General features: G+C 39.0%; 2 protein-coding genes and 1 pseudogene across 9 annotated transcripts in view; 1 reads left to right on the top strand and 2 right to left on the bottom strand.

Annotated features, from left to right (window-relative positions):
* LOC107719535 (striatin-3-like) overlaps positions 1-6,702 on the bottom strand; it is a 17,088-nt gene extending 10,386 nt beyond the window's left edge. The window contains exon 1 of the mRNA XM_016526966.1: positions 6,029-6,702. Coding sequence (XP_016382452.1) covers positions 6,029-6,310 — 282 coding nt within the window. The 5' untranslated portion in view covers positions 6,311-6,702. The remainder of the gene's footprint in view (positions 1-6,028) is intronic.
* LOC107719537 (AP-4 complex subunit sigma-1-like) lies at positions 5,440-8,856 on the top strand (annotated as a pseudogene).
* Positions 8,857-8,969: 113 nt separating this feature from the next.
* Positions 8,970-22,160, bottom strand: part of LOC107719534 (E3 ubiquitin-protein ligase HECTD1) — a 34,281-nt gene continuing 21,090 nt past the window's right edge. For 4 of the 8 annotated variants that reach the window (XM_016526959.1, XM_016526958.1, XM_016526961.1 and 1 more), the window contains 18 exons: positions 21,154-21,996; positions 19,904-20,125; positions 19,502-19,680; positions 19,028-19,184; positions 18,665-18,887; positions 18,510-18,564; positions 18,015-18,197; positions 17,433-17,646; positions 17,262-17,344; positions 16,974-17,101; positions 16,673-16,874; positions 14,002-14,139; positions 13,298-13,905; positions 12,727-12,805; positions 12,014-12,107; positions 11,417-11,567; positions 9,931-10,075; positions 8,970-9,805 (listed from right to left, as the gene is read on the bottom strand). In XM_016526959.1, the coding sequence (XP_016382445.1) occupies positions 9,668-9,805; positions 9,931-10,075; positions 11,417-11,567; positions 12,014-12,107; positions 12,727-12,805; positions 13,298-13,905; positions 14,002-14,139; positions 16,673-16,874; positions 16,974-17,101; positions 17,262-17,344; positions 17,433-17,646; positions 18,015-18,197; positions 18,510-18,564; positions 18,665-18,887; positions 19,028-19,184; positions 19,502-19,680; positions 19,904-20,125; positions 21,154-21,996 (3,842 nt within the window). In that variant the 3' untranslated portion in view covers positions 8,970-9,667. The remainder of the gene's footprint in view (positions 9,806-9,930; positions 10,076-11,416; positions 11,568-12,013; positions 12,108-12,726; positions 12,806-13,297; positions 13,906-14,001; positions 14,140-16,672; positions 16,875-16,973; positions 17,102-17,261; positions 17,345-17,432; positions 17,647-18,014; positions 18,198-18,509; positions 18,565-18,664; positions 18,888-19,027; positions 19,185-19,501; positions 19,681-19,903; positions 20,126-21,153; positions 21,997-22,160) is intronic. The other 4 variants (XM_016526962.1, XM_016526963.1, XM_016526964.1 and 1 more) reach the window with 4 other exon arrangements.

Below are 22,160 nucleotides of genomic sequence, written 5' to 3'. Positions count from 1 at the left end.
AAAGCAAGCGCGTTTATCCACAGTGGAGAGAGCGCGTGTGCACATGGTTGCCAGGTTGACAAAGATAAGTAACACATTTAGCAGATATTTCCGTATTGCGCAAGTGTAAAGCTCTGTTTTGGGGATTACGTTTCTTTATATCAGGCAACCCAGTTGTTTTCCTCTGCGGCCAGGTTAAACCTTGTTGTAGCCTATATATGTTCTATTCATTCTTTTTTAGAAACCTCGCACTTTTCTACTCCATTTTAAACTTTGTAAAATTTTAAACAAATTAAGCGTGGTCCACTGCTGCACACGTGCCACAATATCGATACAGGGCCAGCTGTATCGATACTCGTATCGTCAAATCTCTGTGACGATACATCGTCGTATCGATATTTTGAACACAGCACTAGTCCACTGGTAAAAATCGCACTCCAGGGGGTAAAATACTCGTCTTTTGGAGAGGTTCCCCAAACGACTTGGCAACACTGTAGCGTGCCAACTTGATGCTTCCTCTGAAGACTGCTTAGATGTGTTCGACTTGAAGCAGCGCTGCTTAGACCGATCGGTGTGTGTCATCAAAGTAATGCGAGAGCTATAAGAGAGCGCACGTCTCCTTATGCTTTCTCTTGCTGTACTTTGATGTCATACACCGATCGATCTTCAAGTCGAACACACTTCTTTACTCTCGTGTGTCACATGACCGAGTGTAATCACAGCCTCTGCGGTTGAAAAATCGTGTTTTTTCATATCACGATATTATCGCAAATGCAATTAATCGTTCAGCCCTACTATATATCATGAAAATATCTTTTTTTAACATCTTTCATTCTATGCATGATATAAAAGCATTGTCTATACACTATTGTTCAGTTCAAATGAATGGGGTTTGTAAGATGTTTTTCAAAAAAGTCTCTTATTCACGCCAAGGCTGCATTTATTTGAGCATACAGTAACAACAATAATATTGTGAAACTACTACCATTTAAAACAACTGTTCTCAATTTTAATATGTTTTAAAATGTAATTTATTCTTGTGAAGCTGAATGTTCATTACTACAGTCTTTAATGTCACATGATCCTTCAGAATATGCTTATTTGGTGCTTAAGAAACATTGATTATTATAAAAACTATTTGTAGTTGGTTGTGCTGCTCAATATTTTTTTGTGGAAAGTCAAAAAGAACAGAATCCACAGAAATCTTTCACAACATTATAAATGTGTTCTCTGTCACTTTTGATCATTTTAATGTGTTCTTACTGAATATTTATATAAAAAAAAAAAACACTTACTAACCCCAAACCTTTGAACTGTACTGTAGTTAACCTGTCAAGAAACTTTACTTTAATTTATAAACTGATTAGACATTCTCTTAGGCCTGTAATTGTGCTGAAAAACTGTAATCATCTTTACAAAAATCTCAAGAAAGCAGCTGGAATATACAAACACTGGCACAACAAATAAAAAATGAAGTCTTTGCTCCCACTGCTATTATTCACTGGCTAATTCAAAATCCTCTGACAAAGCATGTTCAACTATTCAGTGAGTAAGCAAGTAAGTTTAAACTACTGTTCAAACTACTAAGTGACAGCAAAGACAGCATTAGTCATACTGGTTGATTATCAGGGACTGACTGAATGGTCACCGTTTTCACTCCTCTTTGGTTTAGCTTCCTCTTTTTGTTAATCAAGGACTTATATTTTCCTAAGTTGCAAATGGTCATAGCATTTCTCGGCAGACCAACAGAGCTAACCGGGGGAGTTAATTCTGACACTGCAGCCGAGAAACCTGATAAACCACAAAACAAATAATCACAAAATACTGATGATGATGCACTCATTTAAAAAAATGGACATTTTCGCCTTTAAATGTCCTTTCCCTTAGCAGGCCTGGCTGGTACATACGTGGAGCGCTTCCTCAAAACTTCTGTCTCTGAAAGACAATAGATCTTAAAACATCTCCATTATGTCTAGTTGTCATAGTCTTCTGTTAAAGTTTAAGTTCACCACCCAAGAGTTCTCCAACAAATAAACATGTAGCTTGAAGCGATCAGATTACTACTTAGTTCACCTCTGTAATGGGATACGTGCATTAAGATCTGAATATTAATGAGCGGAGTCTGCATAAGAGCATTAGGCCATTAGAAATTCACCTTACCAGGTAGTTTCAAGCATACATCAATAGCATGAACGCAATGCATTACATCAGGACTAACTTGACTAGACCTACATTTTTTGTTAATTCAGTTTCATTACACTGGCAGGTAATACTATGGAACACTGTTGTATTAAAACAGCATTGCTAGTGTCAGCAGAGTGTGAGGATGGCTAGTACACATATGGTCAGGAACAGCTGGCTGCTCTCAGCCCCAAGCAACTCTCTGATGCTTGCTGGAAATCTCTGTCACCTACCAGATTTAAAGATCGGCAGAACAACATTTCAGCTGTGCGAACTGAACACAGACACTAAAAATACTCTGTGCTGCTGTGGGAGAAAAACAGCTGAATGAGGGGACCCTCTGGGTTTAATAATAGCACAATGGAAATATACTGGAAATGTAATAGTACAATGTTTATATAAGTAAAATGTGCATATAAAACAAAACGAATAGCACATTTAAAACAGAACTTCATATTTCAGTTATAAGTAAAGAGCATGAAAGGCTATTTAAGAAAGCGTAATATTGTTAGAAAATGCCTTTATTATAACTGGATGCCACTAATATAATATGCCAATTGCAAAAGATTAAAACATTTACCATAATACAAGAGTTCATGGTCATCACATCTGACTGGTTAGAGTTAAGCTATGTGACGTTTGACTGCCTGTATTATGTTGTTTGTCTGTATTCATGAAATTTCAGACCAAAGTACAAAGTGATATAGTATATATAGCACTATATGGTAGTGTATATATATATAGTCACTATATAGCAAAGTGACTATATTTGACAATATCTGTTAGAAGAAATATACAGACTAATTGACTTTTTGTTCTAAATGGAAGACATTTGATATTAATTATCTGTTTATTCCAGTGTTGTTATTGCAAACTAAAATTCAAAGTACAACTATTAAAAATCTTGGTAACACTTTATTTTAAGGTGATCTTGTTACATGTTACATGTACGTACTATTATAATAACAATAAATTATGCATAATTACATGCAAGTAACCCTAAACCAAAACCAAACCCTAATCCTAACCAAAAGTACATGCAGTTAATTAATATTTCTCAATACTTAAATGTATAATTACACTGTAACAAAGACACCTTAAAATAAAGTGTAACCAAAATCTTTTTTGTTCATTCTAATAAAATTTAAATAAAATGTATATATTAGATTCAAAAAAAATTTAAACACTTAAACGTTAGAAATGATGCCAACTAATAGAAATAAAATGTTTAAACTGAAGTACTAAATTTACTACAACGAAAACTGAAGAAAAATAAGGATAAATAGAAAAACAAAAAACTAATATAAACTAAAACATGTAGGCTAACAAAACTACTAAAACTAAAATGATATAAAGGCAATTCAAAATATTAATATGCAATAATGGCATATAAATGTTACTAAAATAGCACTGCTTTAATACACTGCTGAATAGAAGCTATAATGCTATCGAATACCTGTGACTGAATAAGTGTGACTGACTATGATTTGTTTAGCAATCATGTTGGTTTCAGTTAGAACTTGTCAGATGTTAACATATAAAGGAGATGATGGATTTATAGACATGGGACAAATATTAAACCTGCACTTGACAAGCTCTAATGGTTTGGAGAGCCATGACTCTGAAGATGGTGCTACCATGACCTACAAACCCTGAGCTAACCCAGATAAGGCTAATCAGGCCCATTCCTGATGTGACTGCTCAGGAAATCTCTGCTAGCAGCTATGCCTACGAGGCCCAGCAAACTGACAGGAAGAGTTTCACATCAATTAGAGTCAGACATCGTTAAAGCGGAACTGAACAACTATCCATTACAATAACATTGGCTACATCTCCTCCACATACACAAGATGCCAAATGCATGGAAGAGCACTTGATAATGGACTCAAACATCTGCACACAAGGCTGGAGAATCAAAACGTTCACATGTAATAACATGATTTGATACGGTTTAACTTTGAGTTCATTTGTTTGTGGTATGTTGTTCAGTGTGCGTCTCATGATTAGGTGGCAAGTGAACATCTGAAACATGGAATGCGGAGCAGATAAACAAGACCAACCCTTATTCTGAGAAAACCTGGATGGTACGAGTGTGGGAGAGTACAAGCTGACTTCCTCTGAATAATGAAAAGTGCCCATTAAGTTTGAGATGGGAGTCATCCTGAAAGTATGTCACTGAACAAGTCTGTGCAGGGGTGGTGAAAACTTCTCGGCCTCCTAAGGGAAGACTGACTGTGTTTACATAACGCAACGTCCTGCCCCAGGCCTTCCAGCTCTTTTCCTCATTCACAAAAGCTAAACTGCCACTCTCAGCTCTAGCAGACTTTAAAAATATGACAGCTACACCCATTAATACGGGTGGCAGGGAGATTCAGCTGTCATAACACACTTAAGGTAACAGTTCAGCCAAAAATAACACATAAAATGGTTCACCCAAAAATGACATTTCTGTCATCATTTACTGACCCTCACATCGTTCCCAACCTGTATGACTTAAGGTGTGGTCAAATTAGTTAAATTTCAGCAAATTTTGCGGCAAAACCTCTGCCGTCTATTGTCAGTAGTGTTGCGATGTATAAAACAGCTCACGCGAAATTAAATTTTAAACTAAGCAGCTTTCTGTTTGTAATGTCTATGTCTCACAGAAGAAAGTACATCATTCATATAGGTTTGGAAAGACATGAGGGTGACAATTTTCATTTTTGTGTAAACTATGCCTTTAAGACCTTTAAGTTATTGCAGCTGGTAAAGGTATGGCTGTCAAAACAACTTGCATACACAAAACTGGTCAAATGGTATTTGTGTGTTTCTGTTTTTGTGTTGCACAAAGATATTCATGTTTGGAAAAAACATCAGGGTGAGTAAATAAATATGATGTTGAGATATATTTGCTAATACATTCAGCTATCTAAATAACATGAATGATTCATCAGAAATATGCTAATCAAATGAGGAGCAAAACTAGAAAGACTATCTCCTCACAGCACACTTAAAGAGATAGTTCATCCAAAATGGAACATTATGTCATCATTTGCTCACCCTCATACTATTCCAAACCTGTATGACTTTCTTATATGAAAAATAAATGATGTTAGTCAGAATGTTAGCAACTCGCAGTCTCGGTCTCCATTCACTTCCATTGCATCTTTTTCCTTACAATGAACGTGAATGGTGACTGTCGCTGTCATTCTTCCTAGCATCTCATTTTTGTGAGGACTATTCAGTCAACGCACGGCTTCATTTACTTTTTATTGTTTTAAAACAACGGATATAGTGTGTCATAAAAAATACTGTACATTACAGCGGGGTGTGAAAGTGAGCGCTAGTAGGATGGATCAATAAAAGAAGCGACCCATACGGACGCCATATTGACCAAAACAAAATGGCAGAACAAGAGAATAGTTGACAAAGTCTGCAGGCTTTCGTTGACAGATGTCTTCTCGTGACACGATAAATCCGCAACAACGACTATTAGATCTGCTCCGGTGCTCGCGGGTAAGATAATCTGACTCGATCGTACCGAGTGTGGCGTAATATCGTTAATACAGCGATGTCATGTTATCTTAGCTTAGCTCAGCCCATCCACACTTACGAGCGAGGGAGCGACGCGACGCACTAGATCGCTGTATTAAAATATAAGCATACTAAATGTCATGTCACGCATACTTGGAGTGCAGACAGATTCGTTTACTATAATGGAAGGGTTTAAGTTTAGCATAAATGGGGCGGACAGGAAGCTAACGAGATCTGTAGTAAATTGCTTAGTAAATCAACGTAATGTCTTCAATTAAAGCAGCCGATCTGATGGCGATCAATGTCTCGATTTGGGGTTTCTAACTAGTGTGTCAGCAAACCCACGGGTCTGTACCTGGAGTTCGGCCCTCTCCACTTCCCAATGCGCCCTTTCCATCTCGAAACGGGCCCATTCGTGCTGGATGTAGTGTAAAATCCCCGGGATAGTGTACTGCTGGGGCCTGGGCATCTCGTCTTGCTGTTGCTGAACCATATGCGCTCCTCCAGCGCTGGCGATCTGGGGATTAATGCTGCTGTTGCCCTGCTGCGGTGCGGGCTGCTGCTGCTGCTGCTGCTGTCTCTGGGCGGCCATTCCTCCTCCTCCTCCTCCTCCTCCTCCGCCGGGCTGTTCATCCATGTTTTAAAATAGGAAAGTCCTGCTAGAAGTCGCCGATTGTTTCCCCTCAGCCCTCCCTACTTTACCGTTCGTGCAGAGATGCGACGTCGCCCTGCCCCCCACGAAATCGGCTGGCACCTGAGCGGCTGTTGTGGATTTCGTGTCAGCGCACAGATTTGCCGGCCGCCATTAGTCCGATCCCTGGATGTGAGTCTCCTACTGCGGGGGTGAGCGAGGGAGGACTGTGGCGCGCTGCATGATGGGACGCGTTCACCCAACCCTGCGCTGTCTCGAGTCATCCGAATACAAACTGACGGACGGACACTGCGCATGCGCTATGCAGCGACCAGATCAATGACAGGCTCTGTACCTGACGATATAAAAATATGGCCTTGAACAATAGATATACTGTATACATATATAAAGTAGGGCGGACGTAAGTAAAATATAAAATAGCTTCAACTGGTATTTTGTTTCTTTTCATAATTTAAAGATGCACCTCTATATTGCTAATTTCAAATATTTTTCCTATGATTTCCGAAATTCCGATGATGTACACTAGCGTAAAAAATATATATAATTTATCAGTTTACAAATAACAACTGGGATCGTTTTATTTACTATTGACATAATTTCTTTTTTTTTTTTTCACATAAAAATGTGGCATAGCAAAAAATAGCAATATATAGAGTAGGGCAGGCAGAGTGAAAAATATCAGACCTTTTTCCCTTTTCTTTTCAGAATTTAAAGAATTTCAAATATTTCACACTCTTTTAAAAATAATAAAAATAAATAACAGCCACTGAGAAATATTCAAATGATGTAAACTAACATGATGGAAAAAAGCTGTATTTTTCTACATGGAGCAGGTCGCCCCCTCATGGACGCTGCCATGTTGACGTCACATGACCAGCTCTGTCAAACAAACAATCCACTTAGCAGTAATAATTTTACAGTAGTAACAATAATTGTGGTAACTGTGGTATTTTGGTGAAAATTATGGTTACCAAAAATAATTTTATTTATCAGTTTACAAATAACTCTTTTTTTATAAGATATTTTATATAAAAAAAATGTTTACCCTTCCAGATGTTTGCTGACGTAATGACGTAATTTCTCCTTCTTTCTAGCGGTGGCCACTCTTCTGAATTACTATGATCAAGTTCCTACTTATGGTCAACAAACGGGCAGACTCGCCTATCCAAGTATTATGAACAAGTGGAGCTTGGGAAGAGAGCAGCTCTGGAAGCTGATGTGGTCAGGGGATGCCTCGCGCGGAGGAAGGAAGAGGTCAGTCACGTTTCCCAAATTAATGGTTAACCATACTGCGTGTATCACTGGCCATTGTTTGCAGTGCAAAATATTATGAATATAGATAACTAAACAGACATACACATATAACTGATCCCTCGGGTGTGCATGTTCTGCAAAACATTACTATATGAAACATATCTGTGCATGTACACGTATAATTTACACATACAAGTAACATTGTAGACTTTCAGTCTGTTTTGAGTTTTATTTTACCTTTGTAAACTGGCCCTTAAAATCTTCAAACTCGAAGCTTCAAGATTAAAATCTGCTGTTGAACTCAAGATGTCTTAGTCTTTGTATTTCTTCTTCCTCAGTGCTCATTTGTAGAGTATAAGGACTACAAACTGGTCTATCGACAGTACGCAGCACTTTTCATAGTTGTTGGCATCACTGAAAATGAGGTTAGCTATATTATTGGTAAAATGAAAAATTACTGACATTATCATTGGGAATCAGTATTTTTCCCAGTAGTTTTTAAAGTCTGATTTATGGTCTCTGGCTGCTGTCTTTCACACAGAATGAACTCTCAATCTATGAGCTTGTGCACAACTTTGTAGAGGTGTTAGACAAGTATTTCAGTCGTGTGGTGAGTACTGACATTTTGATAAGATTATTGCAACGTTCTGAGAAAATATATAAATGTTCTGTTCATTTATGATTAAATAATGTGTTTTCTTTTCTTGACAGAGTGAGCTAGATGTATGCTTTATAAGTGTAATTACACATGAAGTATTATTGACCAAATGACTATGATTGTGTCTTCAGTGATACATATGAGGGTTTCATTCCTTAATTCACAATCAGATCATGTTCAATTTAGATAAAGTACACATTATACTTGATGAAATGATCCTGAATGGACACATTGTGGAGACAAATAAGAACCGGATACTGGCACCACTACTGGCCCTGGACAAGATGGCTGAAAGCTGATCTGATGCAAATGAGATCTCATTAATGTTCTGTTCCAAATTATAAATAAATGCTTTTCACTAGTATAAACTTAGGGTTTATCTTCCATTCTTCTACAAAATTGTTAAACATAATTTTGATGTGACCTGTAATAATCCCAATGCATTGTCAAAGATGTCAAAGTTCCTCCTAAATACGGAACTACTAGAAAATCCCCTGAACTAAATACAATGAAATGTGAATCACATTCAGGAACAGAAATGTGTTTGTCAGTTCATCATCAGCAGGAAAAAGCAAACAAGACAGTGTTGATACTTTGCAAACATTTTAATGATTATTTTTGGAGCATACACATTTGAAAATATTTGTTTACTTCAAACTGCAACTTGAGTTAAATAATGTTTATAATATACAAAGAAAATACAAGGGAAAGCACAGCTTGCTTTTTGCTTTGTCTTTTTTTTTTTTTTTTTTAAATGTGCCTTGCACACAGAACCAGTGTTTCTGTATCTATAGCTTTATTGTAAAATTACGCAAATGCACTCAGGGACTTTGATCCTTTAGCAGGGCAATGAACAGTTGAAAACATACTCACACGGTAACGGAAGCAAAAAAGAAAAGCATGTGCATGATTGTATGCAGACAGATTAAGTAAAACAAACGAAAGAAAAAAAAAATCCTAATATTTCAAGAATGCAGGCACTAGTAAAACTTAAAACATGTTAAGGAAATGCTCAAACGCTCTATAGTTAGCTCTACAGAAGCAGGTGTGCTTGTGTCCAGGGTCTGACGCTGCAGATGGTGGTATCTGGGTCTGAAAAAGATGAACTATGCCAAAATTTACACTGAACCTGGAGTAATGACAGTAAACTCAGTAGGTGAGGAGAGACTACCCTGGCTGCCAGTGGCTCAAGCCCTTAAAGCGGTAGAGTGACCTGGGAAAGGCCTTGTGAAGCAGTCAGTGGAGGAGGAGACCCTAATTGGATTCAGGAGCTAGTGGAGCTGCGACGGGACTGTTTTTTCTGTTTATCTGGGTACATGTGAGGTGCTTGGGGAGAAAGGAGTTCATCAGAGCACAGCTTTATTTTCTGCAACAAAACACAACAGGCTTCACCAGTACGGGAGTTGGTCAATGATGTAGGGAGAGCATGCTCAGTTGAGGTGGAAGCCCTTCTCCATAGTGGCAGCGAGGAGGCGCTCTCTCATGATCTCTTCGGAGGAATATTCCGGCAACTTCAAGTAGTGCACACACGTGTTAACTGAAGGGTAGCTGGCATCTGTTGCATCAACCTAGAGGAGGAAAAGACAACAGCGGGTATGTATAGAGACAGTGTTAACTGTAAGTTTCAGTTTTGACAACATGGGACCTTTAATGGCTGGGTTTTAGCGTTACGGATTTTAGTATGCTTCCATACCTTCCGGACTACTGTGAGACGTGGATGGAGGTTGGCCAGTCCACCAGGGGGCAGGGTTGAGCAGCCTGTGGTGAATTGGAGGAAGGCTTTCCTCTCATCCGATGACATTCCACACAGCACTCGCACAAAGCGCAAGAAACCAGGACTGCAATACAATTAAATCATCAGCAAGAAATACACCGTCTGAAAAGTGGCCAAGTAAGTTATTGAATATATTTTACATTATTTAGAAAGCTGAACATGAAACCTTTTATTTCAAAGAGGTTCACATGTACGTACCATAATATTCAGCTATTATTATGTATATGCATTCATACACTACTACTACTAATCACAGACCTACCCTCAAGTATGCCATCATAAAATGTGACCCTGGACCACAAAACCAGTCATAAGTCACACGGGTATATTTGTAGCAATAGCCAAAAATTGATTGTATGGGTCAAAATTACCGATTTTTCTTTTATGCCAAAAATCATTAGAATATTAAAGGGATAGTTCACCCAAAAATGAAAATTTTATGTTTATCTGCTTACCCCCAGGGCATCCAAGATGTAGGTGACTTTGTTTCTTCAGTAGAACACAAACAAAGATTTTTAACTCAAACCATTGCAGTCTGTCAGTCATATAATGTAAGTGAATGGGAATCACGGCTTTGAGAGTCAAAAAAATAACATAAACAAAACCAAATTAAACCCTGCGGCTCGTGACGATACATTGATGTGTAAAGACACGAAATGATCTGTCTGTGCAAGAAACTGAACAGTATTTATTTAGTTTTTACCTCTGATTCACACAATGTCCGAACTGTCCTTAGCGTGTTCGTGTCTTCTTCTTGCTTTACGGCAGATCGCAGACTTCTAAGTGCATTACCGTCATCTCTCAAATGGACCATTGACACTCTATCTACAATTCAATTAGGAGTGTCAATGGTCCATTTGAGAGATAGGTGATGGTAATGCACTTATAAGTCTGCGATCTGCCATAAAGAAGACGACGAGTCACGCGCCGGCTGAAGAAGAAGACATGAACGCACGCTCAGGACAGTTCAGACATTGCGGTGCATCAGAAAGTCACCTACATCTTGGATGCCCTGGGGGTAAGCAGATAAACATCAAATTTTCATTTTTAGGTGAACTATCCCTTTAAGTAAAGATCATGTTCCATGAAGATATTTTGTAAATTTCCTACCGCAAATATATTACAACTTAATTTTTGATTAGTAATATGTATTGCTATGGACTTCATTTGGACAGTTTTAAAGGCGATTTTCTCAGTATTTTGATTTTTTTGCACCCTCAGATTCCAGATATCAAATAGTTGTATCTCGGCCAAATATTGTCCTATCATAACAAACCATACATCAATGGAAAGCTTATTTATTCAGCTTTCATGTGGTGTATAAATCTTAATTTTACAAAAATTGACCCTTATGACTGGTTTTGTGGTCCAGGGTCACAAATCAAGAAATAACTGTAGTGTCTACCTGTCCCGTGTGTAGCCAAGTTTAGGTTCTGTGTAGTTAACAATGTCTTCAGCGGTCCAGGATGGAGACTGGTTGCCACACAATATCATCTGCACCTCTTTATGACTAAATGAGCTGAGCTTCTCCATAGGAAACACCCTGTTAAAGCCCTCTGTAGCAAAACACATACAGACTGCCATTAGAACAAAAAAATCTAATATATTTAGTTATGTATATTTATTTTAGTTTTACATTTCACATTTAGCAACATATTTGTAACTAATAAGAATGTTGTAACAAATGTTATTTATAATCAACTGATATTCAATATATTCAACTGATATACAACTGATATATTATTCTAGTGTTATATTTCAATTTCACAAAGAAACGTGCAGCATTTTGTCCAAGCAATAATAAAAGGACAAATTTATTTATAATTTGTCTTAAAAAAACGTGAATCTAATCGAGAAATCAAAATCGTGAATCGAACCGTGGGTTGAGTGAATCATTACATCCCTACAATATATCTCTTGAACAGCCAAGTTACATGTGTAGCCCGAGCATACTGAAAGTACAAGGCATGAGAGTATTTGAGGCCTGCCAATCCTGTCATACCTCTAAAGGCTTCCATTTGCTTCTGGATTCCTGTGTGCATGCAAAAGTCAAACATGAGCTCTACGTACTCCTCTGCGTTTTCCATGGTGACCATCTGATGAGAGGACAGCAGAATTATTAGCATTCATGTCTTTTTTCCATACAGGATGACACCAAAGACAGTGTGTTACATAATTACAGGTACTAAGCAAGCAGTGAGTTTAAAATTACACCACCATTCAAAAGTATGGGGTCAGTTTTTTTTTTTTTTAATCTCTTAACAAAACAAAAATTAACAAAAATACACTAAAAACAGTAATATTGTGAAATATTACAATTTAAAATAACTTTCTATTTTAATACATTTTAAAAACGCAATTTAATCCTGTGTTGGTAAAGCAGAATTTTCAGCAGCCATTACTCCAGTCTTTAGTGTCACATGATCCTTCAGAAATCATTCTTATTGCTGATTTGGTCCTCAAGAAAACAGTCAATGTTGAAAACATTTATGTATTTATTCGGACCAAAACAACAACAAAAAATCTTACTGACCCAAAACTTTTGGATGGTAGTATAATTTTATCAAGATGATTTTTATCAGGTTTTCATTTTATCAGGAAGTAGTGCTACTTAGGGTGATAAGCACTGCTATACAAATATAGGTACAAACAAGCCATTAGCATAACAATAAATACACCATACTAGATTGTGTGTCTGGACAACATGTGACCTACCTCATCCTCTCCATTGGGCTTCAAGTCTACTGATGAAAAACCATGTACTTTGGATGATGGACAGAACTGGAAATTTAATCTAATAAAAATAAAACATTAGATGATTAGTTGCTTGTAATTATGGATAATTACCCGTTATTAATCTAGTAAGTATATCCACCTGATTTTTCCCATAAGAGCAGGCGTGGCCATTTGTAAATTTTATGTGCGAGGCTACCGGTGTCATCCGCTTCCAGCTATTTTTAGCTGCACAAAACAGCTTGTTTTGTTGCTTGATATTGCAATCTGGTGTCTTACCATATTATTTTAATGTATTATCTTAATTATGAACACAGTGGTTTGTAGTGCAGTTTTACCATTCACTGCACTTTATTTTTCTCGCTATTTCCTTTCACAGCTGAGCGGCTAATGAACCAGAAGTCTCGCACATTTACAAAAAACGGCTTACTTCCACGTTGAAAAATAAGGTGGATATGACATCTATAACAAGGAGACTGTAAAAAAAAGAAAAAAAGAAAAAAAAAGTGTTGCCTAATTTTTATTGATTAATATACAAAGTAATATCTCTCACCCTAAATCTTCTACACTAAGTGGTGGGCCAGAGCCCATAGGGTTCTTCAGCATGAGATCCTGTAGCCGCGTGTTCTTCTCATCCTCTGACAGACTCTTATTGCCCAGGATCTGTCTGCGCTTCACAGACAGTGCCTTCAGCTCTTTCAGGAACTGTGCTCTGTGAGGATTCACCAGTTCAAAGTCCTCCCAGGTCAAGATGCCGTGATACCAAGCTGGTGGCTTGGGCTTTGGTGGGTCAAGGATGAACTCAGACTTGGAGTCTTCATCAAAGCTACCCACTGAGTAAGTGTCTTGACCCTCCTCGGTGGAGGCTTCGAACTGGATTTCAGAGAAGTGACAGTCCGACTCGACACGAGTTTGATAAAGTAGCTTACTCATGTTGCTTTTGATGTCGCCCATACAGAGCAGTTTGAAGAAAGGCTGGGATATGGGCAGATCCACGAGCCGGTTGTCCTGGATGCATTTGGCCAGAAAGATGCCAAGAAACAGGAAAAGCTTGGCGATACGCTCCAGTTCATCACTGTCCTGAGGGAAGGGAGCAGGGAAAAGGCCGCAGGAACGTTGCACGTAATAGCCTGGTGGTTTCAAGCCACCGCCCAGATCCACCTGATAAACAACGAATATGTTCATTAATCAGCCAAATTAAAAACAATCTGTCATATCTGGGCTAGTGCCTTAAGGTAAAACAGACAAATAACTCACTTGACGCGACTCATCATCTGGGAAGTCGTCGTCACAGAGCCAGATACCAAGGGAAGTCCTCTGGAACTCTGCAGCCACAAGAGCATAGAACTCCAGGGTGGGTCCAAGACCAGTGCCCTCCTCCCCCTGGAACTCCACCTGTGCAAAACAACGATCATTATCAGTCTTCATCAAATAGTTTGAAATAGTTGCTGTAGAGCAGTGGTTCTCAACCTGGGAACCAAGACCCAGCAAGCTTACATAAAATAATTTCAATAAATATAATTATTATTGAGAAAAAAAAAAAAAAAAAAAAAATCAGAAAAACATTGGTTTTGTTTCTTTTTTTTACAGCTGCACCACAAATTTAAGGAAACAGACGGCTGAAAGCGCATCCGGTTTGTTTTCTTTATTTTACAAAGGCACAGTTTTGTTCTTATTTTGAGTAGGGCTGCCCTCGACTAAAGATTTTTTGTGGTCGACTAGTAGACATTCATTTGAAGCGATCAGTCAACTAATCGTATGTTTATATTAATAAACCATGTAATTCAAAATAATGAGCCTTTAATTGCCTATAGCCTATCAGTGCTCAAGCGCACATATAAAGCTTGCCACAGCGCACAGCAGAAGTAATCATTATGAATGCTTTAGGGAAAAAAAAAGAACAGCAAGAAGACTGCCTTAACATTATAATAATTAATTGATAAGTGTTTTCTGTATTTGCGGCAGCAGTGATGTCTCGTCATCTCCACAGTTTCATATGAATTACATAATCTAAAAATATCTATTTTCCATTTGAATTGGTTCATTTAAAAGTAGACATTTTCTATAGATATATTTTTCATGTGTGTCAAGCAAACAGAGTTTTGGTAAAATTTTTTTTTCTTCTTTTTCTGACAGTTCACAGTTTTTTTTAGTTCAGAGACCTAGACGGCAGAAAGCACACCCTCTTCACTTTATTTTACAAAGCACAAGGTTTTGTTGTTATTGTGAGTGTATGCGTATAAAATAGGGGTGCAACGGTTCAACGTACTCACGGTTCGGTTGTATCGCATTGTCAGATTTAAGTTGAACTGCGGTCCTAGTGTATGCCGAACCCTGTGTGGAGAACGGTACGGTTTGATTTTTTACCGAGAACGGTTGCACCCCTAGTATAAAAGCAGACCTTTCAAAGATTCGAAAGATTTATTACTCTTATCTTGTATGAGCAAAAATGATGGAGTATTTTAAGTTAAATGCAAATAATCGCACCGGTGCCTCCAAGTTTGACTTGTGTGCTGAGCGCACTACTGTTCAGCTTCCACACTCTGTACAAACACTTCAATAGCACACATGGCGAGTGGCCATGTAATATTGCTGCAACTTACATGTCACATCGTAAGTCACATTTGAGGTCAATGATCCAAATGAACATTTGCATGTCCTGACTGATGTACTATAATTACCACATAGACCAGCTGGTAATGATCTGTCCATCACGGACATGGATTTTTTTTCTATGATTAAGCGACTAATGAAATTTCAACTATTATAGATCAACTAATTCTCTTCTGGTTGAGTAATGGTTAGTCGACTATTAGGGGGCAGCCCTAATTGTGAGCAGGGCTAGAAAACGAAAACAAAATTCAATCCGTTCACTCGGAGCTGAATCAATATTTTAACGTTTAACGTTTCGGTTCCTGCGTTCCTCTTTCTTCCTGTTCTGCTGTCTCGTTTTCCTTTCCGAGAACTTTGGAACGCTTCAAAATGAACCGTAACTCAGCACACTTTTTTTCTTTTGTTTTGTTAATCTGTCAATGATTTAAGTGAAATATATTTCGTGTATATGCCTATATTCCTTTTTATGTAAGCCTATAGTTTTTCTGTTTTCTCCGTTCACAGAAGCACTGCAGGTGCATGTGATCTGTTGAATCCTTCTTACACTATCCTTGGATAAACTCTAACGCCGGTGCATTGCCATTGTGACTTACTTATGATGAGTTCACAGCTGAGCGGGCATTTCACTCATTGGCATCAGCGTCACATTTGCATAGGCCGTACTACTGGAATTCGTGATTGGTTGACAGCAAACTTCAAATATTAAATGGAACGATAAAATAACGTTATTAACCGGTTAATGGCCATTTCAAATTTTCGATTCTGTTCGGAAATATTAAATTTGATTTCATTTCTGTTCCTGTCAAAATTTCGTTCGTTTCCAGTTTTCGTTCCTTGAACCAGTTCAGAGCCCTGATTGTGAGTATACATAAATAATAGTAAATCCTTTACAGTTTCACAATTTATTTGAGTTTTTTTCCACTGTGGTAAGGACTATATCTGTGATTGTGCCGAAGCCTCTCGCATGCACACAACATATAATTTATAGCATTGCTAGATGTTTATAGGCCTATGTTGTTTATAACGAACGGCATCATAATTAGTGTTTTATTTTATAATTGTACATATAATTTTGTACTATAGCTACTTACTCCTGATTTTTATCTTGTTCTGTTCTGAACACTGGTAAAATGTAAAGAATTTGCTGACAACTTATAGTTGAAAATACATCTTAATACAATGTGTACCATTGTTCAATTCAACTCTTTCAAAATGTTATATTGACAACAATTTGTAGTGGAATTAAATTTTCACATAGCGGTCTCGGACTTTTAGACCCCACTATTTTTTGCAAACATTATGTTGTGGCATTTACCTCCAGTACAGACTTTCTGTCAGCATGTATCTGCATCACACTCTCAGCCCACTCCATCATACTCTCTCCGCGAGGGACCTTGACACGCTCGTGCTTGAGCCGACCTACACGGAACTCGCCAGGATCATCACGGCGAACCGTTGTGGATGGCCGGGAACGTTCCACAGTGGCTTCTCTTCGGTTTTGGAGCCAGACAATAGCCCTAGACAGAGATGCAAGTTCTCAAACTACTGTTTCACAGATTTATTATTGTAGAATATTGTATGAAGTAAAAATTTCTTTCAATACAGCAATCACAGACCTGGAGGCTCCAAATGCAGTGCAGGTAAAATAAAGCTGCCGGGTTTCAAATGGTATGAGGAAAGGACACTTGCTGGTTAACTGTTCACACCAGTCTGGGAGAGCCCCGCTAGCCAGGGCCAGTGGCTCCTACAAGTCAAAACAAAAACACAGAAATCTTTACGGTCACTTTTGATCAATTTAAAGAATTCTTGCTGAATAAAAGTATGAATTTCTTTCAAACAAACAACAAAAAAATCTCCCTGACTCTACAATGTATATAACATGCATAATTAACACATCAAATTACCTCGATCTGCTGCAGGATTTTGGTTGTAATTTTTTTGCTGGTGAATTCCTCAGGTGATGCATTGAACTGCAGCTCTTCCACATCTAAACAAAGAAATTTGACTTTTAAATGCATACTAATGAAAAAAACAAAAACAAGGACAATGCTGTGTGGATGAACTTAACTCCTTACCTTCCTGTAGTGTGCGGCCGGATGAGGGTTCTCCTCCGATGGTAAAGAGGATGCGCAAGAGCTGCAGTACGTCCTCTACGCTGCAGGCACTCTGTCCTGAGCCCGCCTTGGCCTGAGCCTGCTCGCGTGCAGCACTCAGGATGTCACAGCTCTGCGTAGCGGACAACGTCCCTGAACTCAGGCCTGAAGATCTGCAGCCACGCTCACAAAAGTCCTGCAAAACCATATACGTACTATTAACACAAACTACTCCTCCCAACCCTTTTATAACAATCACAACAGACCTATAACAACGCAATTACTGCATTCTTACAAAATTATATGTTTATGGCCAAAGACAACAAAAACTTAAAAATCAAACCAAATAGAGAACAAAGTCCACAATGACACCTAAAAACTTTCATGGTACAACATTTACACCCATGTAGGCATTAAAATGTACATAAGGACAGCAACAACTGTCTAACAGGTGGCTTCACAAGTGACAGTCAAGAAAGAAATAGAAAAATACTTGAAAAACAGAGAAGGGAAAATAAAGATGGTATGTATAGATACATATACACATCCGATGGCATTCTATACCTTGTATGCAGCTATGAGCTGCGAACAATTTCTGTTTTTCCTAATACTTTTATTAGAGCCGGTTAATTTCCAGTGGCGCAGGAAAGTTGAGTCTGCATTCTTCTGCATGTAGGTTATCAAGTCATTCTTTGGTAATTCATCTGTGCCAAGGTACTGTTCCACATGCTCTACAGACCAGCAACCCTACAACAGGAAGAACCAAATGTTGGTCTTTCCTGATTGTAAAGTCTCACGCAATACACATGCATTACAGTAGGTTTAACCACTAGAAAGGCCCGTGCATTTAACAATAGATACCACTGGGAGTCATTTAACAGTCTCCTGGCTTTAAGGTTAGTGACGGCTGACAGACAGTTTACTGAGAAGGAGCATTTACACATTGGGGACAGCCACAGAAAAATCACAGCCAAGATTTTAATGAGCTGAAGAGAGCGAATGAAAGGAAGATAGGTAGAGAGATAGTGTGGAGCGGAGACGTTAAAAACGTGTCATTACCATCTTTCCACTCTCTCTTTCTTTGTCAGAGTCCTTCAACTCCCTGTACATTATCCTACAAACACAAAAACGTTTATTAACAGATGTCTAGTAGAAAACATGACAAAAGGGGAATTATTTTGATACAAAAAACAACTATGAAATGATAGACTCACGTATACGTAGGTTCCCAGATGCGTCTAAGCTTGTCGGGTTTAATAGCACCATTGCATGAGAGCTGGAGAAGCTTTTGGACATAATAGAAAATGGTGGACTTGTAGTTGTTGAGAGGTAGTTCTACTTCTCGTGTTGTCCCTAGACCTGCTACTTTCAGGATGAGAGCCAGACGGGGTGAAGGCGTGCACTCCACCTCCTCCTGCACCTCTGAGCGAGGTGTACCTGTAAGCACATTAAACACGAATCACAATGGATTGCTGTGTCTGACTCAACAGCCAACCAGTCTTATTGTTTACTGTTATTAAAAATAGTTTTGACTAATTTAAACAAAGCTGAAATAATTTCTACAGCATCAACAGTACCTGGTGGAGGGATTTCCAGGTCAGTAGTTTGCTGGACGTTAGTCCGGCCTGGTCTAGGATCAAATGCAGGTACTAAAGCAGAAAACTGCCTTTTCAGCACAAAGTCGTCATCCCACGTCCTGCGCCGACCCCCTTTGGTTTCATACTCCTCTTCCTCCTTTCAGGCCACCATTGAAAAAGCAAAGTAAAGCTCTCTTACACATAATGCTCAACTGCTTGTAAATGTGAAACACATATTTAACCTAACCAAAGACATGCTAAACAGAGGAACCATGCTGGTAAACGAGCAAAAAAAAAACAGAAACACCAAATACATTCCTAACCAATAAATTCACCAAATAAAAAAAACAAACAAACAAACAAACAAACAAAAAAACAACACAAATTTTCAGGTAACCCAGAAAGGAGGACACGAAGAAAACCAAAAATAAACGATTTCCACTGTACTATTATTGAAACTACAACAGGTTTTACCCTATGAATATGAACGTGGTAACCAAGGTTGACCCTGGACCGTACCAGAACTTCCTCATACTCCTGTTCCTCCTGATTGTCATCCTCATTCTCATCATCATCGTCATCTGGCTCTGGCAAGTCCTCCTCGTCATCTAACTCGGCAAGCAATGTATTGGCCCGACAGCTGTCCAAGAAGTCTGAGTGACAGAAAATCAATGAAAATAGTCAGCTTTCATACTGCAAAACATAAATCAAGGAGATGAATTCAGAGAACAAGACTGCAAATTAGTTTAGTAATAAGCGAAAACATCAAATTAGAGATTAATCTGCCCCAAAAAAAAGTCAGCTGAAACAGGGCATATAATAGAACAACAGAGGATGAGGAAAAGGAGAGTGAATAATAAATGTAACATGGCCTACCATAGAGGGAAAACTCAGCCTCCTGACCTGTGTCACTTTCACTAGATGTAGAGGTCAGGCTGGTCGTCAGCGTGTTACTGAGCAACTGGCCGACGGACAAACCTGTAGTTGCCGTGGCTACATTATTGCTGCTGGTTACTATGGAGGTGGACATTGTAACTGTTGAGGTGGTACCAGTGGCTGTAAGGTTAGGAAAGCTCTGCGCACCCATAAGAGGAGAAGCTGCAAACAAAACCCAAAAACTGTGATTAGTCTCCAAAAAGAACAAAATAAGCAGGTAACTGAAAACTGAAAGCTTGCTCTGCAAACTAATCATGCTTCAAATGGCTGCAATATGTAAATCAATGCAAAAAGAATTTAGTCATGTTAATATTCACAAAACAGTTAAATAATCCAGAGCAGGATGTAACTCAATACTCCTACAACAAAATGGTTGCTGTTACATAATCATGAGAAAATATCCTGAAAAGGTCAGACAAGCTTGTAAATGAAATTTTATTATATTTTAATGCAAATCCAGTCTAATGCACAGCAAAGAAATGGTTGCAACTGACAGGCAATACTACTATTTCTCTTCTATACTTCTATACTTTCAGAGTGCAATTCTTACCCAACTAAAATTTTTCTGAGAACATCTCCCGCATGATTATCAAATATAATAATCCTCCACTTAAGTCACTGATCCAAAACAAAAGGTTAAGATATCTAAACCAATGGTCCTCAACCAGGGAGCTGGGGCCCACTAGAGGTACTTTCAATAATTTAAATTAAGACAAAACAAGCATTAAAATAAGCTTAATTAAGACTTTTTTTTTTTTAAATACCCCCCTCAACGGTTTTTCTTTGAAGAAGAGTCAGGGTTCCCACTATCTAGAAAAAAACATTAATATATAATGTAGCATAATTTTAAAAGTGTGATTTGTAAATTAATAAAATCTTATAATTATATTTGCTGAAATTGAGTCACAAATATGTTTTTAAAAATGACAAATTCAGTCTCAGCCTCTAAAACGTACGAAATCCTGAAACTTAATTATTTTAATTTTTACTACTGTATTGTACTGTAATTTTAAATTTGCATTAACTAGGAGTGCCCATAGATTAAAACAATTCTGAAAAACAAAACTCAGGCTAGGGGCCTTCGAATATTGTTGTGGACAATAAAGATCTATGGAATCAAAAAGGTTGAGAACCACTGACCTAAACCTGGTATTGGCTGTTAGAAAAATGGGCAGCCAAAAGGTACTCACTGGCAGTGCTCATTACATTGCGTCCCAGCGTGTTAGTGTTGTTGTCGCTGCTGCTTCGGCTCAGGTTCATGTTGTTGGTGGCATTGGTGCGAGACATGTTGGGCGCTCTGCGAACAAATGACTCCATCAGGCTGGCCTCTCGAGAGGACAAGTTGGGGACGCTGGCACTGGAGCTCATAGGCGCTCCAGCTGCCAAAAGTGAACTAACGGAGAGCCGCGCACTGGTGGCGGAGCACAAGGGCCTCTGGGATGCAGCGTCCTTGCTAGATGACTCGGAAACAGAGCTGACGTCCGGCGAGCTCACACTCACGATTCCCATAGAGATGGCCGTTGACTCGGCCGACTGTCTTGAAGTGCCATCGGGTGCTGGTGTTTTACGGTCGCCACTTTCGCTTCCTGTGTCTGCAGTTAGCGTGCTGGTGCTGGAGGCAGAGCCTGCTTCAGCTGTGGAAAGCACAACTATCGGTTCCTGGCCCTCCGCCACCGGGGGCCCTCCGACGATGCCTATTCCCTGCTCCAACAGGCTCTCGACTCTGCGCTCCACTCGGGTGGAGCTGAGGCTTATGTCGCTGCTGCTGGCCACGCTACACACCGAACTGCTACTACCCTTGCGGCTAGAGGAACTGGCCCCCGCTGTGGAGGATGAGCCACCCTTGTCTGGACAGTTATTTTTCACCAGGCTGCTCCAGGACTGCGGCGTTCCTGCAACAGTGGATGAGACAGGTTTGGGTGATGGCGCTGACTCAGGGTCATACCCTGGCGCAAGCTTGAGGTCAAACTTCCCTTCCGCACCCATACGATACGAGTTTGAGCCACCGGCATCCCAGGTGACATCAATCCAGCCTGGAAAGTGGGGGAGGGAGGGGGGATATGAACGGGTGAGACCCAGCAAGAGAGCAGAGAAAGACCGCAGCAAGTCAAAGACAAACAGCTTTTGCTCGACACTGGACCAGAAATAACAGAATAAACCAAAATCATTGGATGAGGTCAAATTGATTTTTAGATCT

Source organism: Sinocyclocheilus rhinocerous, unplaced genomic scaffold, assembly GCF_001515625.1.
Source record: "Sinocyclocheilus rhinocerous isolate Xijiao unplaced genomic scaffold, SAMN03320098_v1.1 scaffold2889, whole genome shotgun sequence".
Lineage (NCBI taxonomy): Eukaryota > Metazoa > Chordata > Actinopteri > Cypriniformes > Cyprinidae > Sinocyclocheilus > Sinocyclocheilus rhinocerous.
Note: the sequence above shows the minus strand (reverse complement) of the source record. Positions and strands in the feature narration are given on the sequence as shown.